We start from the raw sequence: 20,214 nt of genomic DNA, 5'->3' as shown, positions 1-20,214 counted from the left end.
GTAATAAGCAAAGCAATTGCTTTCTGCTCACTCTTTAGGCTCCTGTCTATGGCATGAACCGACTTACACCTCAGCAGCATATATACGCTTACCAACAACCGATGCATACACCACCTCTGCAAAACACTTCTGCCTGTATGTTTTCCCAAGAAATATATGGCACACCTCTGCGTTTTGATTCCTCTGCTACTGCACTCATTTCTCCTCGTAGGGGTGATGATTACTACAATTACAGTGTTCCGCAGGCAAGTACAAATCCACCATTGCCTGAACCAGGCTATTTCACAAAGCCTTCAGTCGCGCCACCGACTTTAAAGCCTGCAGAATCAAAAGTGATAGAATTTCCGAAATCTAAATTTGAACAGCCAGGAACAGCAGAAGCTTCAAAAACATCTCTGCCAACACCAGCACAGTCGAGTCAGCCAACAACTTTTAAATTCAACACTAACTTCAAGTCTAATGATGGAGACTTTACCTTTTCTTCTCTTCAAGCTGCAGTGCAGCCTGCTAATGCAGCTTTTAATAGCAGCGAAAGCCTCTTGGGCCTTCTGGCACCTGATAAACCTTTACAGGATGATAGATACATCGAACAAAAACCAGTTAACGATCACACAAATAATCAAAGAAATCTCTTCAATTTTAGCAATAAACATATGCCAAGCAACTCTTTTAGAGAAAACATGGGACAAAATGCACACAAAAACCTGGGTTTTGAGAAGAGTGATATGTTTAGTGTCCAAGAACCAAGCAAGCCTGTATTTATGACTTCAAATTCGGATTTGGCCAATAGAAGTCATGAAACAGAGGGAGGAAGCACCCATGGTGGAGATGAGGATGATGATGGTCCTCATTTTGATCCTGTGGTGCCACTCCCTGACAAGATTGAAGTAAAGACAGGTGAGGAAGATGAAGAAGAATTCTTCTGCAACAGGGCCAAGCTCTTTCGTTTTGATGCAGAATCTAAAGAATGGAAAGAAAGGGGTATTGGAAATGTGAAAATACTGAAACATAAAGTGTCTGGCAAATTTCGTCTCTTAATGAGACGGGACCAAGTGCTGAAAATCTGTGCAAATCACTACATAAATACTGATATGAAATTAACTCCAAATGCTGCATCAGATAAGTCATTTGTATGGCATGCTTTAGATTATGCAGACGAGTTGCCAAAACCAGAACAGCTTGCAATTAGATTTAAAACACCTGAGGAAGCAATGCTTTTCAAAAGTAAGTTTGAGGAGGCACAGGATATTTTAAAAACCTTGGGATCAAATGTTGACACATCCGTGACTCAGAGTAGTGGGACTGCAAGAGAAACAACAAATCAGGACATCAAGGAGCCGAGCAGATCCTTTTCTGGGACCCTGAACTTCGACTTTCAGTTCCCGAAAGATGGGGTGAGCAGTGAATCTGATAGCAAAGGCGGCCTTACAGCTACAACTGCGTCTGGCCCTACCACTTTTTCATTTGGAAAGGAAGCCCCGCAAACCTATTCTGGTAGGTTTGGGCAGCATCTCTTGAAGAAGGATCAATGGGAGTGTAAAGTATGTTTAGTTCCAAATGAAGCAACTGCAAAGAATTGTGTATCGTGTCAAAGTCCAAATCCAGATATGTGGGAAACACATGGCACCCCATTAACTGACTCTGCTGCAAGTTTCAAAGCCAGTGGTAACACTGTGCAGGACAGATTTGGATCTGCTTTTGCTAAAAAGGAAGGTCAGTGGGACTGCAGTGTCTGTTTAGTAAGAAACAAACCCACTGCCTCCAAGTGTGTTGCCTGCCAGAATCCAAACAAAACTAATACAGCGGCATCTGGTCAACAAACTTCCTTTAAACTTGGCCAAGCAATTGCTCCAAAGGCTATTCAAAATGACTTGGGGACTGCTTTTTCTAAAAAAGAAGGTCAGTGGGACTGCTCTGTGTGCCTAGTCCAAAATGAAGCAAAAGATGCGAACTGTCGTTCTTGTCAGAATCCTAACTTGCAAAGTCAGCCAAATGTGCCTATACCTACTGTTCAGGCATCCCCTGCTCCCAGGTTTGGTTCCATTGCTGATGCAAGTAAGCCACAGAAAAATGGATTTGAAGGGCTTTTTACTAAAAAGGAAGGGCAGTGGGATTGTAGTACTTGTCTTGTGAGGAACAAAGGCTCTTCACCAGTCTGCGTAGCCTGCCAAACACCAAATCCATCTGGTAAGCCTGCTGGTGATGCTTCGTCAACTCCTGCTTTTGGCTTGAAAAGTAAATTATCTGAACCTGGTGTAGGACAGTTGGGAACAGGCTTTAAGTGTGATTTCTTAGAAAAGGGCTTTAAGTTTGGTCATGCTGAGCAAGGCAAGACACCATCATTTACATTTCAGATTCCTTCTGATACTGAAGCTAAGTCTCCAAAGGAAGGATTTAGCTTTTCAATGCCAGTGCCTCCAGGCAGATTTAAATTTGGGATACAGGAGTCCAGTAAAAATACCACTAAGAAAGATGAGCCATCCAAAGAGTGTACAACTGGCAGCTTAAAAAGCATTGATGAAAAAGACAAAAAGGAACTGCCTTCAGATAGCGGAATTGCATTCCAATTTCAAGAAACAGCAAACAAGGAGAAAGGTGACTTTGTTTTTGGGCAAAATAGCAGCACTTTTACTTTTGCCGAGCTTGCAAAAAGTACTCACGGGGAAGAAGGCTTTCAGTTTGGCAAAAAAGACCCTAACTTCAAAGGCTTTTCAGGTGCAGGTGAAAAGTTGTTTTCTTCACAGGATTCTAAAATAGATCACAAAGCAAACACATCTGCTGACCTTGGTGAGAAGGATGATGATGTGTATAAGACAGAGGACAGTGATGACATCCATTTTGAACCTATAGTTCAGATGCCTGAAAAAGTAGAACCATTTACAGGAGAGGAAGATGAGAAAGTGTTATACTCTCAAAGAGTAAAGCTGTTCAGGTTTGATCCAGAAACAAGCCAGTGGAAAGAACGTGGGGTGGGCAACCTGAAGATTCTTAAAAATGAAGTTAACGGCAAAGTAAGAATATTAATGCGGCGTGAGCAGGTACTAAAGGTGTGTGCAAATCACTGGATAACAACAACAATGAACTTGAAACAGCTGTCTGGCTCAGACAAAGCATGGATGTGGATGGCCAATGACTTCTCTGATGGTGATGCAAAGTTGGAACATCTGGCAGCAAAATTTAAGACACCAGAGCAGGCTGAGGAGTTCAAACAGAAGTTTGAAGAATGTCAGAGGCTGCTACTAGATATACCACTGCAGACACCCCATAAACTTGTTGATACAGGTAGGACAGCTCAACTTATACAGAAAGCAGAAGAAATGAAGTGTGGCTTAAAGGATCTCAAAACATTTCTGACAGATGACAAAACTAAACTGTCAGAAGAGGAAAATGTAAACTCTGTTTGTGCCAGTAGTACTTCTGATCTGGTTATAAAGCCGCATGCTGAAAGTACTGGGCCTACTCTGGAATGGGATAACTATGACTTGCGTGAAGAAGCATTGGATGATAGTGTAAGTAGTTCTGTATATGCATCACCTCTTGCAAGTAGCCCTGTAAGGAAAAATCTGTTTAGATTTGGAGAGTCTACCACAGGTTTTAGTTTCAGCTTTAAATCTGCTTTGAGCCCATCCAAATCTCCTGCCAAACAGAACCAGAGTAGAACATCAGTAGGCACAGATGAAGATTCTGATGTTACTCAAGAAGAAGAGAGAGATGGGCAGTACTTTGAACCTGTGGTGCCTCTGCCTGACCTCGTGGAAGTGACCAGTGGTGAGGAAAATGAGCAAGTTGTCTTCAGTCACAGAGCTAAGCTCTACAGATATGACAAAGATGCTAATCAGTGGAAAGAGAGAGGTATTGGGGATATCAAGATATTACAGAACTATGACAACAAACAAGTGCGTATAGTAATGAGAAGGGACCAGGTACTAAAACTCTGTGCTAATCATAGAATAACACCAGATATGAATATGCAACAAATGAAAGGATCCGATAGAGCATGGGTATGGACTGCATGTGACTTTGCAGATGGGGAAAGGAAAGTAGAACTTCTAGCTGTGCGATTCAAGCTGCAAGATGTTGCAGACTCATTTAAGCAAATTTTTGATGAAGCAAAGCATGCCCAAGAGAGAGACACGCTGATAACACCTCTTTCTTCTCGTGCCAATACGCCAAAGGAATCTCCGTGTGGTAAAAACGCTGTAGCTGTACTAGAAGAAACTACCAGAGAAAGAACTGACCTCAGCCATGGTGATGATACTTCTGATGTAACTGTAGAGGTTGCAGAGGTGTCAAACACTTCTGAAACACCAACAAAAACAGTGGTTTCTCCTCCTAAGTTTGTATTTGGATCTGAATCTGTCAAGAGCATTTTCAGTAATGAAAAGTCAAAGACATTCACGTTTGGAAATACTTCAGCCACTGGTTCTCTCTTTGGCTTCAGCTTTAATCCTCCAAGAAAGAGTGAAGACCATATTCCAATGTCTCAGAACACAGTGGAGAAAGAACTGGAAGTCTCTGAACCACCAAAAAGCTCTAGTGCTCTTCAGAAGCCTCTAGACAGCAAGGTAGACAACTTGCCTACTTCAACACAAGATGGACCCTCTAACTTCTCATTTAGAATTCTGGAAAAAGGTGAGTGTCAATTGAACTAGTAGTTTATTCAACTATGCAACTTATTAAGCAGTCATCTCTATGCTATTCATTACTCTTTGTTGTCTCGTTAATATCTAGTTTCTTTCAGTTCTAATGCGGGTACCCACATCTTCAAGAGTTTCAACTAAAGGAGTGAATTTTAAGTCATAATTATTTTCATATAAAAATGAAAGTGTGTGATGCAGGATGGAGTTTTGTTGATTAGTGAGAAAGCTCCTACCTGAAATCCCCTATAACTCTGAAGTGCTGTACTTGAATCTCAGACTTAAGTGCTTAAAGAAGGAGCTTGTGAATTCACTTTTTGAGACTTAAATAGGTGGTTAGGTTGGTAGTGTATGTACCTGGGCCTTTGCTCTGAGTGGTAAAGTGTGAGAACAGCAAATGTATGCTTCAGCTAAAATTTGAATTACCCCCATGATTGAACAGGTGCGTATTCTAAAACTACTCTCTATACATTTGTTTAAAGTCTTAATTATTGGCCTCTGCAATTTCACATGTGTAGCTTAAATAACACCAGATGTTAGCCTCTTTCCTTAGCCTGAAAAGAGATCATGTGATTACATCCTTAGTTACACAGTTTCTGACACTGTCTGAAAATGATGTGCTTGCAGAAGTTGTGTCTGCGACATGACCACTATAACGTGCTGAAGTGTCTTTGTGAGAAGAATGGGATTTACTGGCATTTTAATGGTAGAGTGCTTCTCTTTGAAGGCTTCATGTGCTGCTTCCCGTCAGTGCAAGACTGTTTAATTGGTTGATAGTTTTAATTTACATAGTAGTCTCAGAATTATGAAGACATACTGTCTGTTTATTAACTGAAGTATAATAAAGTGATGTGGCAGAAGATGATAGCTGCAGCCTAGTCACGTGGGTTGGATAAGCTTGTGCAGAATTAACAGATGAAATTTCCTACTGTGAAATATGACTACGGAATGCTTCCAGAACATACATAAGTCTGTCTTACCCTTTTAAAATTCCAGGTACACACTTATATCCAAACAATTTATTTTTTTTTAGGATTTAATTTTAGCCTTTTTAAATCTAATCCAATGGCCTTTTGGACAAGCTCATCTTCCTTGCAACCTGATAGTAAAGGTATTTACATACTGCACTGAACGTGTGATAAAAACACTTTAGCAGGCATGGATGGTAACCCAACTGTGGCAAAGCAGTTGGCTCAGTAATCCTTATAATTAACATGCATGCTGAAGAAGAGTACTTCAAAATTGTCTGTCTGACTACTGTATTTGTCCTATTGAAGAATGTCTCTAGCCCTTAGTGTGTTAATATGAGCTAGCACAATGGATGACCCTGTTTAAGCTTTTGGCTTCTGTTTGCCTTATTTTCTGAGGGTATCTGCCTTGCACTTCTCCATCACAGTTTTACTGAACATGCACACTGGATCTCTAAAATTCCCCTCTTCTAAAGAAATTAAATTCTCCTGTTAGTTTTAGAGAGTACACCTCTTAGTACCTGAGGTCTTCCACTTCAATGTAATATGCTTGAAGATCTCAAGACAGGTTATCCAGTAAAACGCTTGAATGTATTTAGCCTCTCCGTTGGAAATGTCCAATTCAGTTTCCCGATTATCAATATGGTAATTACCGTGCTTTTAAAAACAAGGAGCTCACAGAAATGAGAGAGCCAACTCCTTAGCTACTGCTTATGTGTATATACTTCATGTATAATATGAAGTCCACCTTAGCTGGTCAGAAAACTTTTGCTGAGTAACCAATTTGGTTACATTCAGAACGTATAACCAAAACTGTTATGGCTTATAGTTTGATTATATGTCATTATAAGATGTTACTAACGGTGCTTCTTGCAAGTATGCTTGCTGTAAGCATACTCAACTTACACAGTTCAACAGCATTTTAATTTTAAAAAGCAAATTTTTATTCTAGTCTGCACAAGACAGTCTTCTAATGTTAGTGTCTTACATTGTTTAAAAATGTCATTCCAAACGTTTTCCCAAAATCGTATTTCTAGAGAAACTGTTTTTATTTAAACACTGAACTCCTGTATATATGATCTAAAGTCAACTGTTCCATGTTTTTAGGCATCCCTGTCCATGGAGTTTATTAACAACTCGGTTTTCTTTTAATCATTCAATGGAAAGCGATTAAGCATTCTGTGCCAATGCATACATGCGAGAACTTTTGCTACCTCAAATTGATCCTGTTTTTATATTGGGGGTGTGTGAGGGTGTGTGTGTATATTTAAAAAAAACCAGCCAAACAAAATATGCCTTCCTGGTACTTCAGACTGTTCTTCACTTCTGCTTTTCTGATAACTAGCATATGATTATATACTTAATGATTTATTTACAGTTGATAATTGTCTTCAGTGTAGCTTTTTGGTGGCTTTGTTTTGAGCATTGACTTAATAGCAAATTACTTTGAGAAGTCCTTTCTAAATTAGGTTTTCAAGCCTACCCAATGCAAATATAATCTGAGGCTTTCTCATGGGGACCGGCTTCTGAGTTGTGCTAGTGCAACAATCAAAAGAAATTTAACCTCATAGTAGTTCTGCACCTCCATGCAAAAGTACTTAAGTTTTTCTCAGGTCAGGTCATGAGCTTTTTATAAATGCTTTACAAGTCTAAATCAAAGTTATCTCAATTGCATGTTACTGTATCAGTTACATGCATTAATGTTTAAACTCTGGTGCTTTTCTCTGATATCCAGAAGATATTCACTGATACATGCATGAAAAAAAAAAAATCAGTATTGTGACTAGCTAGATATTTAGGCCTACCTGGTCTTAATGTCAGTTGAAACAAAAGCAAAAATATAATACACCAGTGAAAAGAACTGTTGTGCATGGTATTGTTCTTTATTTTGTTTCTTCCATATACTAACAGTGTTTTGTGTGGATTTTTTCCCCTGAATAGAAAGTTCTATTATCACAAAACCAACAGTCTTTTAAGAATATATTCTATGTATGCATGGCTCTTTGTTTTCATGGCTGCCTGTGAAGAAATATTTAAGCTGTTTGCAGCATTTTTTTAATAAGAGAAGTTAATTTTCTTGTGGGGAGGGTGAGTAGAAACTGACTTAACAGAACCAATGAACATCTTGCTCAGTCTTAATATTCTGAGGGCAAATACATGTTGTAATCTTAATCTTTGTTGTTGAACCCTTTTGTCACTTTGAGTGGATGTTTGGAACACTAGAATCTTAATCCAGTGTTTGACAGATCAACTTCATGGAGAACTTTACCTATGGATTCATCTGAAGTGACTTTTTAATGTATTTCTCTTATTCAGCTACTTTGCACAAAGGCTACTGAGAGAGACTGCATGATAATTCTTTGGGAATGCTGTCTTTCGAATATGGTGGACTATATCCTCTGTTGCCAGGGTCTTCTAGCTAGCTTTATAGTGCTCAGGTTAAAGGAAGCTCACACTTTTGCCATCTACCTGACTGACTTTGGAAGAATTCTTTTTTTTTTTTGTCAAAGATACATTTTTGTAAATTCTCTAATCCTAAGGAAAGCTATTTTTTGCTGTGACCTTTAATGGCTGTAAGACTAAATACTCCATATTTAAACCTCTGTGGTGAACTTGGTGCAAACTTACTGAGTCCAATTGAGACACTTGCTTAATTAATTGGAGTGAATAAAACACATGCTAATATGCAGGATACCTATGTATCTTGATAACGTGGTACTAGATGTACTCCTAATTCTTAAATCAGCTAGGGTTAGTGAGTTTTTTTGCATAAGATTCTGAGAAAATACATGAAAACGTCTGTAGCCTGCTGTCATGATATGAACTTAGAAATTTGCTGTTCAAGAATTTTATCATACATTTACTTTATGCAGGCTCAGAAGAGCTATTGAGATTTTAAAAAAGTGAGCAAAAAGGATTACTCTACAAGACTCTATGTGCTGATAATGGGTTTGAGCTACTCTCTGGTATATGAATGCCTGAAATGATTAACTTGTAATCAAAGGGAGAGTCAACTGGGGCAAAGGTTGGGGAGGGAACACTTCAAAAAAAGACTTAAATTTGAACTAGTACTTTGGATTTTGCTTTTACTCTACTACTTTATATTGCTCTTAATCTACTGGAAGATACTAGTGGGAAAACTACTTTTAAAAAGCAGATTTATTTTAGTGTCTCAGTTGTGTCAGAGGATCAAGGAGTATGTCTATAAACATTACGCTTCTGTCCTTGTCTCCTCTTGCAATAATGAATATCAAATTGCATGAGCAGGAAAATCAGTGTTCCTCAGGAACCGAGTAGTAGTCTGGTTCCTAACTGAAGCTTTAGGTTCCCACTGACTACATTGTGCCACAAACTTAACAAATATTTTCTAATGAAAAGAACAGTGAGCTTTTGAGAGCACCCTTCAAATTCTGCTGACTGGTTTAACTCAAACCTGGAGAATATTAACAAGTAGGTTGACTTACTAAAGCAGTTAAATTGTTCTTAGAAACAGCTGATGCGTGGATATTGATGTACTTATGGGGTAATTCTTATAAATAGTTAACATTTGTTTCTCACACCTTTACCCCCAAAATCCCTCTCTCAAAACACTAAAACCCAAACAAACAAAACCCCAACCAAACAATACAGGATGCCTAAACTGGTATATCCTCCCTCTTTGCTTCCATTCTCTCATAATAAACTCAAATCTTTGTTTCCAAACCTGTCTGTCTGTTCTTATAGCCATATGTTTTTCTGCAGTTTGCTCTAGGCTGTGCTTTCAGCTTTAACCTTTGATTATGCTCTGTTCTTTCCATACAAGTGGAATCGACAACATAATGTTGAAGGGAAGAGGAGAAAAAGCTATATAATAAAATTGATAGTGGTATTTGTCCTTGCTGAAAAGGCTAGTTAAATAGGCTGAAAGCAATATTTTACTTCTGTAACAATAAAAGTTTCTCAGTGGCTATTATGGTAAATTGCGATTAGCTAATAAAAAGCTCAAATTTCCCGTAGGTAATATGAAATAAGTTCTATTCAGTTGCTGTTTAATATTTTCTAGAACTTAAAGCACTTTAAGCAATTCAGTAGGACATGTTCCTGTAGACAACTTCACTTTTTCTTTTTTCAGGCCTGAAGTTTGCCTCTCTACCTCTAGATGACACCTATATCCCTCTTCTCCATAGTTGTATTTTGTTTGATGTGAGGACTTAATTAAATAATCCTTGTAACAATACAAAGATGCAGCCCTGTTTCTGTTCTGATACTTGAATTTCATAGGCAATAGAACAGTATGTAGTTGGGCATGCAGGTTAGAATTTCTTAAGTTTTAACAGGATGCTCTGTCCTAGCATTCTGTAACTTTGATTTTTTGCTTCCTGGGGATCAACAGAAAACATGTAGGCTCCAAATGTGTTTGTAACTGCATTAGAACTAATTCAGTTCTGTAATAATGGCAATGTGGGGTTAATGATATTCCCTGTTCTGAAACTATTCCATTTTAATGGTTTGTTCAATTTCTGTAAAAAAGCTGAGAAGACAGCAATGTCAGAAGACGGTCTTCCATCTGATGAGGTTATAATAGTTTACGAGTTAACACCTACCCCTGAACAGAGAGCTCTCGCTGGCTTTCTCAAGCTACCTTCAACATTCTTCTGTTACAAGAATAAGCCTGGATATGTGAGCGACGAGGATGATGGTAAGGAGTGCCAAAGCTGATCTTTGTGTTGCCTTTTTGTGGGGAAAAGGTGTAATACACTGCATTGGTGTGGCCCCACCTCGAGTACTGTGTGCAGTTTTGGGAGCCTCAATGGACATCAACCTATTAGAGTGTGTCCAGAGGAGGGCGACCAGGATGGTGAAAGGCCTCAAGGGCAAGACTTTACAAGGAGCGGCTGAGGTCACTTGGTTAGTTCAGCTTGGAGAAGAGAAGGCTGAGGGGTGACCTCATGGCACTCTACACCTTCCTCAAGGGGGGCAGCGGAGGAGGAGGTGCTGATCTCCTCTCTTTGGTGACCAGCGACAGGACATGAGGAAACAGAGTGAAGCTGTGTCAGGGGAAGTTCAGATTGCACATCAGGAAAAGGTTCTTCACAGAGAGGGTGGCCAGTCACTGGCACCAAGTTCAGATTGCACATCAGGAAAAGGTTCGTCACAGAGAGGGTGGCCAGTCACTGGAACAGGCTCCCCAGGGCAGTGGTCATGGCACCAAGCCTGTCAGAGTTCAAGGAGTGTCTGGATGATGCTCTTAATCATATGGTTTAGTTTTAGGTAGTCCTGCGAGGAGCAGGGAGCTGGACTCGATGATCCTTATGGGTCCCTTCCAACTTGAGATACTCTATTGTTCTATGAATACTATTGAAACCATTAGACACTCAAATATCTTTGTTTGGACTGATGGGAAATAATCCTGTCATCTTCCTTATGCCCAAAGATGTACACTCGGGTCTTCAAGACAGAATAGTACAATGGAGGCCCAGGAATGACTAAAGGGAATTTGTATTGCTATGTTATGGGTGTTGACACTGATATTACCAATGCAGTTGGTTAGGTAAGACTAAATAATCGAATGTTTGAGCCTAGTCTCATTTGAGCAAGAGGCTTACTTATGTAATTATTTTTAGAGACAAATACAAGGCAGCCTTTATCAAAAAGGAACATACTCAGGTTCCCTAAATGCTAGACTAATGGCTTATTTTTCTTCTGAAGCAAATTCCTAACACTAAAACTGGAAATACTTTTTATCAAATCTTATTGCAGGCAACTAAATTACTCTTAATTTATTCAGCAGCAAATATGTTAAATGGAAGTTCTGAAGCATTGTATTAAACAGAAAATGGGAGATGAGAAGCCCCCTCCCACAAATATCTGAGCTTGCTAGTTTTTATATAAAATATCTTCAGTCTTCTTTCCCAATTCTGTTTAGTGGTACTCTTAATAAAATCACTCAACAAGAAATGTTTTCTGAAAACAAAACCTGTGCCACATGTCCATAACAATCTAGGCTGAGAAAAGTGTCAATAGCACGCTGAAGCACATGTATGCAAAATAGGAAGTGAAAGCTTACTGACCTGTGGAACTCTTAAAACATAAGCAAAAATTATGCATGCTTGCTAGGCTTGTGAGTCGGAAGCAGACTCCTCTGTACTTAGAGGATGCCTGAGAACTTACGCTTGTTTCCTATATTTAAGATGAAGACTATGAAACAGCTGTTAAGAAACTTAATGGAAGACTGTATCCCAGTGATTCAGAAGAGAAAAAGAAATTGCAAGATCCTGTAAAAGGTATGTCTTAAAACACAATACTTGTTTCAGTATATAAGAAATTTTAAGCTTTAAATCTGAAGGACACTTGGGATCTAAGATGAATTTTATGTTTCCCGAGATAGTTTTTAGAAGCACTGATGCTAGGAGCAGAAAAGCTGCATCTCAAAATACAGCTTTAAGCTCAGTATGTTGAACTGTTAGTTAGCAGTGAAGTGGTACCTGAATGAGAAATGTACATTTCAGGTGGCCTCTAAACGAGAACAACAAAGTGTGTTCCTGAACATGAAGAATTCAGCTTTGCATGATACTGTGCAAGACAAAAGTTGTCTACATCTGTGAATACTTGCTACTTCTGCAGATAGTCAATTTAAATTAAGCTTATAAGTTAATATTGTTCAATTTTAAAAAAAAAAAGGTATTTGGTCTTTATACTAAAAATACGGGTGTAGAAGATTAAATTTGCTGCTTATGTTTATGTCTACTTTGGCTGTGCCTCAGACTTCAGTGTTGCATAACTGAAAATCTAGGTAGATACTTCTAGAAGTGAAGTTTGGGGGTTTTTTTGAGGATATGTGCTAGAAAGAGGTGGTATATATTGAGCCATCTGAAATATGAGCAAATGCTGAAGGAAGCTAGTAGTAGTGGCAGCTGCAAGATTGAACTCTTCATCATTGCATGGAAATTCCCTGATAGCCATAGAAAACCAAGTATGATGAACTTCCAATTCTAGTCACCCCAAGTGGAGTTAAGTTAGTCTTTGCTTCCACTGTTTAAACAGTAATGCTATTTGAAAAACTCTTGAAATCTTACTTCAACTTGCTCTGGCTATCATGAGGTTATTTTATAATGTAGGTGCCAAAAAATACTCCAGTATTTAGCTGCCTTTCCAGCTATTTTCCACTAATTTTTATTTTTTGCAGTAGGCATCACAGGAAAAAATGAATTCGACAGTGAAAGAGAATGTGTTACTGCTTGGGAAAAGAAACCAGCTCCTGAGGAGAAAGCTAAAGCAGAAACTCTGCAGGTTCCTTCTACATCTGTCTGCGGTGTCAGCAGTGATACTGAGGATGACAGTCCAGAAGACTTTCAGACAGAAGTTAAAATTCAAGAAACAAAAGTAAGAACTAAATCTTTACTAAACTTTTTGTCATTAAAGTTGTACAATTACTTCACGTATGTATGAGACTACATAGTTTTTACCTTGTGAGAACTAAAACATCCAGTGGTGAAAAACTATTTGACTCTTTTGTGGCTGTGCCTCAAGTCTTTGCCAACACTGAAACGGAAGCTTAGATCTTAAGTTCCTTGGGAAGAGAAAGGAGGTACAGCTGTTCTCATAAAGTATAAACTGCTTTGGCTAGTAAAATCACTCCTAATGTGTATGTATAAGGACTAAATTTATTTCAGAAAGTAACAGTATTTTTTTTTTGAAAGCATCCTACTTCAAAGATACTTCAGTCTCTTTGTCAAAATAATGTCCAATGTATGTTAAGTGTAATGAAAAACTTCAGAAAGCTTACAATGATTTTTCTTGGTGTCCTTTCTTCCTAAAATGACTCTTCTCAGTCTCCTGAGGAGATGGCTTGTATACTAGGCTCTTCTAGCTTATTTGCTTATTACTTTACTTTTTTTTCATTAATCTCAGGAGAATGAGGTTACAAGCTCAACTGACTTAGTCTGTACCAGTAAGGAGGAAGTACCTATTCCATCAACTGGTGAGGTGACAGTATTTGTCCAGTCAGCTACCAACAATGAAGAACCAGATTCCACCACAGAAACTGTGCATGTACCACAGACTTTATCAGGAGCTGATGACAAACCTGTAGACTTGTCAACTAAAAAAAGTGATTCGGACTGCTCAGAGTCAACACAAGGTAAGGTCAGGAGTATGTTCTGGGTTTTTTTGTACTTAAACTAATCTACAGAAAAGCATACTTATCTAATGTAGCTGCTGCCTTGCAGAGAAGTAGTACCAATACTGAATTAGAAGCATGAGTACCAATCTAGTAAAAATGTGACTAGGGATTAAAATAATTATATGCATAAGATTCTGATGTGTTCAAATGGCACTACTACAGAGCAATGCTAGTGTCTGTTGCATAATTTATACATGATGTACTTTCTTTCATTAGTTTACTGTTAAATACCACATGAATACTTAGAGCTCTGTGGATCTGCACAGAAGTAGCATGCTGAAACTATCTGTCGTGAGTCCTTTTTTTTTAACCATAATAAATGACTGTCATTATGACAAGTGGCAGGCAAACTTTAAATTTCTTGGAAGAGGAAAATACTGTAGAGACTTCTCCAGTTTATTTTTGTGACTACATAACATTCAACACATTTTCTTTAAGAAAAGCTGAGAGAAACCTTTTGACTTTCCCCTCTTATTTGATAGAAAACAGAATCGTCTCATTTGGTTTCGGCAATACTGCAGGCTTGTCATTTGCAGATCTGGCTTCCAAAAACTCTGGAGACTTTGCTTTTGGTTCAAAAGGTGAGTTAAACTTGTCGAAGACAGACACTCGGCTGGACTTCTGCTTCATACAGTATAACTTTTGTGCACCAAATTTCCACTGATCGATCAGTTAACAACAGTTTTCTGCAAGTTTTTGTCCGGAAGAAAAAATACAAAGTTTAAAATGTAAATATCTTAATTGTAGATAGAAACTTCAAATGGGCGAATACAGGAGCAGCTGTGTTTGGAGAGACAGCCTGTAAAGCAGATGAAGATGAAGGTGGTAGTGATGATGAGGTGGTACATAGTGATGATATCCACTTTGAGCCAATTGTGTCTTTACCAGAGGTAAGGGGACTTCTGGGATATAAAACAACATTAAGACAAGCATGTCTGCTAACACCGCAAGTTTTTAAAAACCGCTTTGCTTAACCAACTTTGCTTTCTGTGTTGTGTGCTTTGTTCTGTATTTCTTGCACTGCCTATGTAGAAACACCTGCTGTTTTAAATCCTAGTACAGCTTAGCACTGGGGAAGTGTCTGGTGCATCAGTTAAAATCTTGAAAGTTTATTTCATTATACCTTGACTGAGTGTTGATCAGTGTGCAAATTGGAACATATAACTTGTAAAAGCTAAAACTGATTCATTATAGCACAGTTGGAAACCAAGGTGGGGAACTGAGTAACTGTTAGTGCTAATACAGCTCAGCTGTGGCTTTGTATCCATGACTTGTAGATTCAGTTGTGTGAAAGCCATGCCAACTTAAAATTTTTACTCCAAGCTAGGCAAGAGATTTCTAGAATCACTAAGCAGTGAAGATGTAGTACAATTAACCTCACCTGAAGGCTAAGGGAACTAACTTTGTTAGTTTGAAAATAAATTGTTTTTCAAGGAGGAGAACCTTCAACTTGGAAGGTAGCCTTATAACTTACTGAGTGAGGCTTCACACAGTAGTTCATGTCTTGATTTGGTATTTAGCCTTAGTGTGCCTAATAACCATTTCAAACTTTTCTGATGTTATAGTCATATCATCTGGCTTTTATATAAATAATATAATTTAATTACAGATTAGTATAATTATTAAGCAAGACAAATAGAGCACAAATAAACAGTATGCAGTGTCCTTTAATTTGAACAGCAAATCTGATGCAGTTCGTAACATGCCTTCAACCACCTTCTTCAAAACTTTGTATGCCTTTGCTCATCTGTGTGTCATATTATGACTTCTATGGTTTTCTTTCTTCCCTTACTTGCTCCTTCTCTTCAGTCTCATTTCTCCCTCCACAAATAGTTGTTTGTCACGTATTTCTCCAGTTCGCTCAAGTGTTCCTTATCTCTGGAAGATGTGTTAACTAAAGGAGGTTAGAGGCCAGTAATATGCATACATAAAGCGAGGAGGAGATATGGCTGTCAGGTGTCAGTTTGTTGTACTCGGTGTTTATTCTGTTCAAATGCAAATATCAAGTTCTTTAACAGTGTTCAAAAGGTAACACCTGGAATGGTAATAGTACTATATCTTCACTTCTCAGTGTGCACATCATTCACCAAACCTGAAACTTTCCTGGGAAACTTGGCAGAACACTTGGTAGTGGTTTTTTTTTTAAAGAAGAAAAAAAAAACACCAAAAACAAACAAAAAAACCACCCCCAAAGCAAAACCCAACAAACAACCCACCAAAAACCATATGCAGCATGGCAAAGTAGTGTTGCACTGCTATAATTGATCTCAAACAGTGGAATTGGTTTGGCTTTTAAATTCTGAAAAGGCTAGCTGTTTTACTCATTTTGGTGTCTGATGAATATGGTGTTGGAGAAAGGAACACATCGACTAATTTTCCATTGTAATATGTCAGAATCATCGTAAGTGTATGTAATACTATTAATATCGTTGGTGACAGCAGCTCTCTGGGAAATAACAGGTACTGCACTGTGCTGTTTTTTAGGTGGAGGTAAAATCTGGAGAAGAAGATGAAGAAATTCTCTTCAAAGAGAGGGCAAAACTGTACAGGTGGGACAGAGATGCTACTCAGTGGAAGGAGCGGGGTGTTGGAGAGATAAAGATCCTCTTCCATACACAGAAGAAATACTATAGAGTCCTCATGAGAAGGGACCAAGTTCTTAAAGTCTGTGCAAACCATGTCATCACCAAAGAAATGAACTTAGTGCCCTCTGATACATCGAACAATGCTTTAATTTGGACAGCCACAGATTATGCTGGTGAGTCTTTCAGGTGTTTTTTGTTTGTTCTAGGTGGTCTGTAGTTTCTGTGGCTTTGTTTTTCCCTGGAGATTATATAAGACGAAAGCTATTTGTTTCTGACTGTACTGAATAGAACTAAAGAAACCTGTTCTCGGATTTATTTTCAGATGGTGAAGTAAAAGTGGAACAACTTGCAGTCAGATTTAAAAGCCAAGAAATGGCCAATTCTTTCAAGAGGAGGTTTGAAGAATGCCAGCTAAGCTTGTCAGAACTACAGAAGGGACACTTATCTCTGGCAGCAGGACTGTCAAAGGATACCAACCCCGTTGTGTATTTTGAAGTTTCTGCTGATGATGAGCCTCTAGGACACATAACCATGGAGCTGTTTTCAAATATTGTCCCTCGAACTGCTGAAAATTTCAGGGCCCTGTGCACAGGAGAGAAAGGATTTGGATTCAAGAACTCCAGCTTTCACAGAATAGTCACTGACTTTGTGTGTCAGGTAAGCATAACAGGAAGGCTCTTCATTGAGAGAATGAGATGCATCTTAACTAACAACGGCACTTCAAAAAATAACTTATACAGGATAGCACGTTCTTGTTGGCAGCATGAATCCATGCTGCAAGATACTCTCATCTGCCCTTTCCCTACAAGGAGATGAGAAATGCTGCAAGCAGCACATGCCGCCCTAAGCCAAATGCTTTCTGCCTGTGTCTGCCAGCTGCCTGATGCTTTAGTGTTACCTAGTGCTGCCATGTTAGTGTGGAAGAAAAAAACGGAGATAGAGATCTCCTCTTACAATGGACAAGGGGTCTGTTGCTGAACAGGAACACCAAAAGAAAGTAGGGGTTTCCAAAACTACCATTCAGCCTTCTCTCTCTACAGAGAGGAACTTCCGTATGCTCACCTGCTGAGAACACTTACTTTCCAGGCTTCTTTTACATTTTAAAGTACACCTTGTATTTCAGATAATGTGCACTGTAAAACTGATATGCCAAATATTTTAGATGCTCAAGTCTCCATCTAAAAGAAGTCTTCTAGATCTCATTATCATGCAGTGGCCTGTTGCTTAAAATACTCAATTTTTTCACCAAGAGTATCAGCCTGCAGAGCATCTGAACCCCTGTGTAGACAGTGTTGGTTTTAAACCTCTGCGTGCATTCGGTAGCACTAGCAAGCTCTTCATAAATGCTGAAGGCTTAGGAGATTGATCATAGCTCAGATAGACCTTTCCTTTCTTAAAATTCTCATCAGTAATTCAGTGAGTTTTAGTGACTTGTAACAGGCAGAATGAACCAACTTCCTTACACACTACACTAATGTTCCTGCATGTCGCTACATCCTGGAAGACAAGGCACGACCTTCTACAAACTCGGAAGTAGACAGTAATATATGAATGGCTTATCACCAGAATAAAAAATTACCCAGTCTCTTGATTAGGTATCACCTGTGTCTGAAGTATGCCCTTTATGGCTCTCTTGTTAAAATGTTGTGCCTTTCTGATGAGGAAAGCAGCATTGCTCATTTAGGGTTTAAGCTTGTTTCGGGGTATTCCACATCCTATAAGGAGCAGACTTTCTTAAAACAGTTAACCGCACCGTGCATACCCTGACAAAAAGTGAGCTTTTATCACATGAAATTAGTATATTCTAAGTTTGCTCTGCTTTGCCTGAACTTTCTCCAGGTACAGTGAGAAGCTTTTCAATAAGAATTAAGACTTGCCTTCAAAGATACGATAACCTATACTGTCACCTTTATGTGTACAGTCAAATAATCAGGAGCCAAAGCTTGCTGCCTTGCAGAAAGATGAAAGATGCTGCTCACTAGCAGTAGCTCCTCTCCTAAACAAGCAGTAATGTGGCAAATGCTGCTGCCTGCACAGAAGCAAGAAATTACTGATCGTTGGTACCTTAACCTTTTTCAGATGATCAATTCTGTGCCTGCAAGGACTAAGCAAGGACAGGCCTTCAATAAGATAATGCAGGTCCTGGCTATCAGGGCCCAGTGATGCAGGAAGCAGGCTGCGGGAAAGACAGGCCTAGAGGAGCGGTCATCATGTGGAGCAGGAAGATAAAATGCTGTGTTAGGATAAACAAGGGATAAACTTTCCACTACTGCTTCCATTACCATGAACAAAGCTGCTGAAGCTGGGAAGCCTTATGTCTAAGTAAAGACAGTACTTGTGAAAACTAAGAATGAGTCCTTCTTCCAAACCAAAGTCTTTACTGTTGAAAGGGAATATAGTTGTGCTGTTGGTTTATGTTTTGGGACTTGTAAGTTAATGCTGTGCCCTCTTTTTTATTTTATTAAGGGAGGTGATATAACTAACCATGATGGAACAGGTGGACGGTCAATTTATGGAACCGCATTTGAAGATGAGAATTTTGAAGTGAGACACACTGGTCCTGGATTGTTGTCAATGGCAAATAAGGGCAGGGATACGAATAATTCTCAGTTCTTCATAACACTTAAAAAAGCGGAACACTTGGACTTCAAGCATGTGGTATTTGGGTTTGTGAAAGATGGAATGGATGTTGTGAAAAAGATTGAATCCTTTGGTTCTCCTAAAGGGCTAGTAAATGGAAGAATTGTCATTACAGACTGTGGGCAAATATAGAATATTGCTTTGAGTATACAGATGTTCTAGCAGTATAAATCGGTATTTAGATATTATTGACTAATTATTTCAACTTCTTAAAATGGACACTTCTGATGTATAAATGTAAAATTACAGCTTACAGTTGGGTTTTTTATGTGTTCTAATTGATTTTTTTTGCATGTTAAATAAAAAGTTCAGACACTGGCATATTTCAGGTGTATTTGTGTTATCCTGACATATTTGTATTAAATGTCAAATTTTAAAAATTAAATCTTAGTCTTGTTAAAATAAATGTCTTGTCTTCACTCTGGTTTGTTTAAAAAAGAAAAACTTGCATAATTTGGCTTCCTGCTCTCATAAATCTCAATTTTGAATATAGAAATTGTAGGTGCTAATTGCTGGTCAGTAAACTGGAGGCCTTTGAAACTTAGTATTTTGTGCAGGAAGCCGGCTGAGGGAGCTAGCAAAGAGATGCTGGTTCGTGCTGTCTGAAGTGAAGTCTCTGAATTAGCACTTCAGTACTTGAAAGCTAGAGAATAGCTCTTAAATGTTTTGATTGGTACTTCGCTAGGGAAGCGTACTAACTTCTTTTTTGTATGTAGAATATTTCTACATGACTTAGTTTAGTGAAAACCATCTACCTGACAGTGGGATGTTACCTGAAATGCTGTCGTATAACCCACTGCTACTGCTGTCTTCTCAGTATGTTTATTAGCTCCATTTCCCGTGGAGTCAGAACTGCTCTGACCTCGCTGCACAACTGAATTACTGTAGCTTACACGTTACAGGGTTGTTTTATCTTTTAGAACTTTGTCTCTTAGCTGTGAATATGAAGGAATAAATGTGGAGTTTTTTAAAGTTTACTCTACAGCAGATGCTGGCATTATCAAGGTTTTTTTCTAGGTAACCAATTTGGCATTATGATCGGTAAGTTGGAAATACGTAACATATATTCAGCTTTAAGGTAATTTTTAAAGGACAGTAGGCGTACTTCTTCCCTAAAGCTCCTACGGAAGCATTAGACTGTAAAACAATGTAACAAAACTGATTTGGCTGGGGCCTAGCGCCCCCCTCCGCAGGCAGCAGGAGAGGGAGGCCGCGGCCGCAGC

The 20,214-nt window shown here is 38.8% G+C and overlaps 1 protein-coding gene across 3 annotated transcripts in view; it reads left to right on the top strand.

Annotated features, from left to right (window-relative positions):
- The window catches only part of RGPD4 (RANBP2-like and GRIP domain containing 4), a 31,467-nt gene extending 12,070 nt beyond the window's left edge, over positions 1-19,397 (top strand). The window contains exons 19-29 of one of the 3 annotated variants that reach the window (XM_009276097.2): positions 39-4,632; positions 5,671-5,748; positions 10,116-10,283; positions 11,776-11,868; positions 12,774-12,967; positions 13,496-13,724; positions 14,249-14,347; positions 14,514-14,656; positions 16,251-16,524; positions 16,674-17,008; positions 18,818-19,397. In XM_009276097.2, coding sequence (XP_009274372.1) covers positions 39-4,632; positions 5,671-5,748; positions 10,116-10,283; positions 11,776-11,868; positions 12,774-12,967; positions 13,496-13,724; positions 14,249-14,347; positions 14,514-14,656; positions 16,251-16,524; positions 16,674-17,008; positions 18,818-19,123 — 6,513 coding nt within the window. In that variant the 3' untranslated portion in view covers positions 19,124-19,397. Of the gene's footprint in view, positions 1-38; positions 4,633-5,670; positions 5,749-10,115; positions 10,284-11,775; positions 11,869-12,770; positions 12,968-13,495; positions 13,725-14,248; positions 14,348-14,513; positions 14,657-16,250; positions 16,525-16,673; positions 17,009-18,817 lie in introns of all 3 variants that reach the window. The other 2 variants (XM_019471225.1, XM_009276098.2) reach the window with 2 other exon arrangements.
- The last annotated feature ends 817 nt before the right edge of the window (positions 19,398-20,214 follow it).

Source organism: Aptenodytes forsteri, unplaced genomic scaffold (genome assembly GCF_000699145.1).
Source record: "Aptenodytes forsteri isolate BGI_AS27 unplaced genomic scaffold, ASM69914v1 Scaffold96, whole genome shotgun sequence".
NCBI classification, from domain to species: Eukaryota; Metazoa; Chordata; class Aves; order Sphenisciformes; family Spheniscidae; genus Aptenodytes; species Aptenodytes forsteri.
The sequence above is the reverse complement of the archived record's forward strand: the minus strand, read 5'-3'. Positions and strand labels throughout refer to the sequence as shown.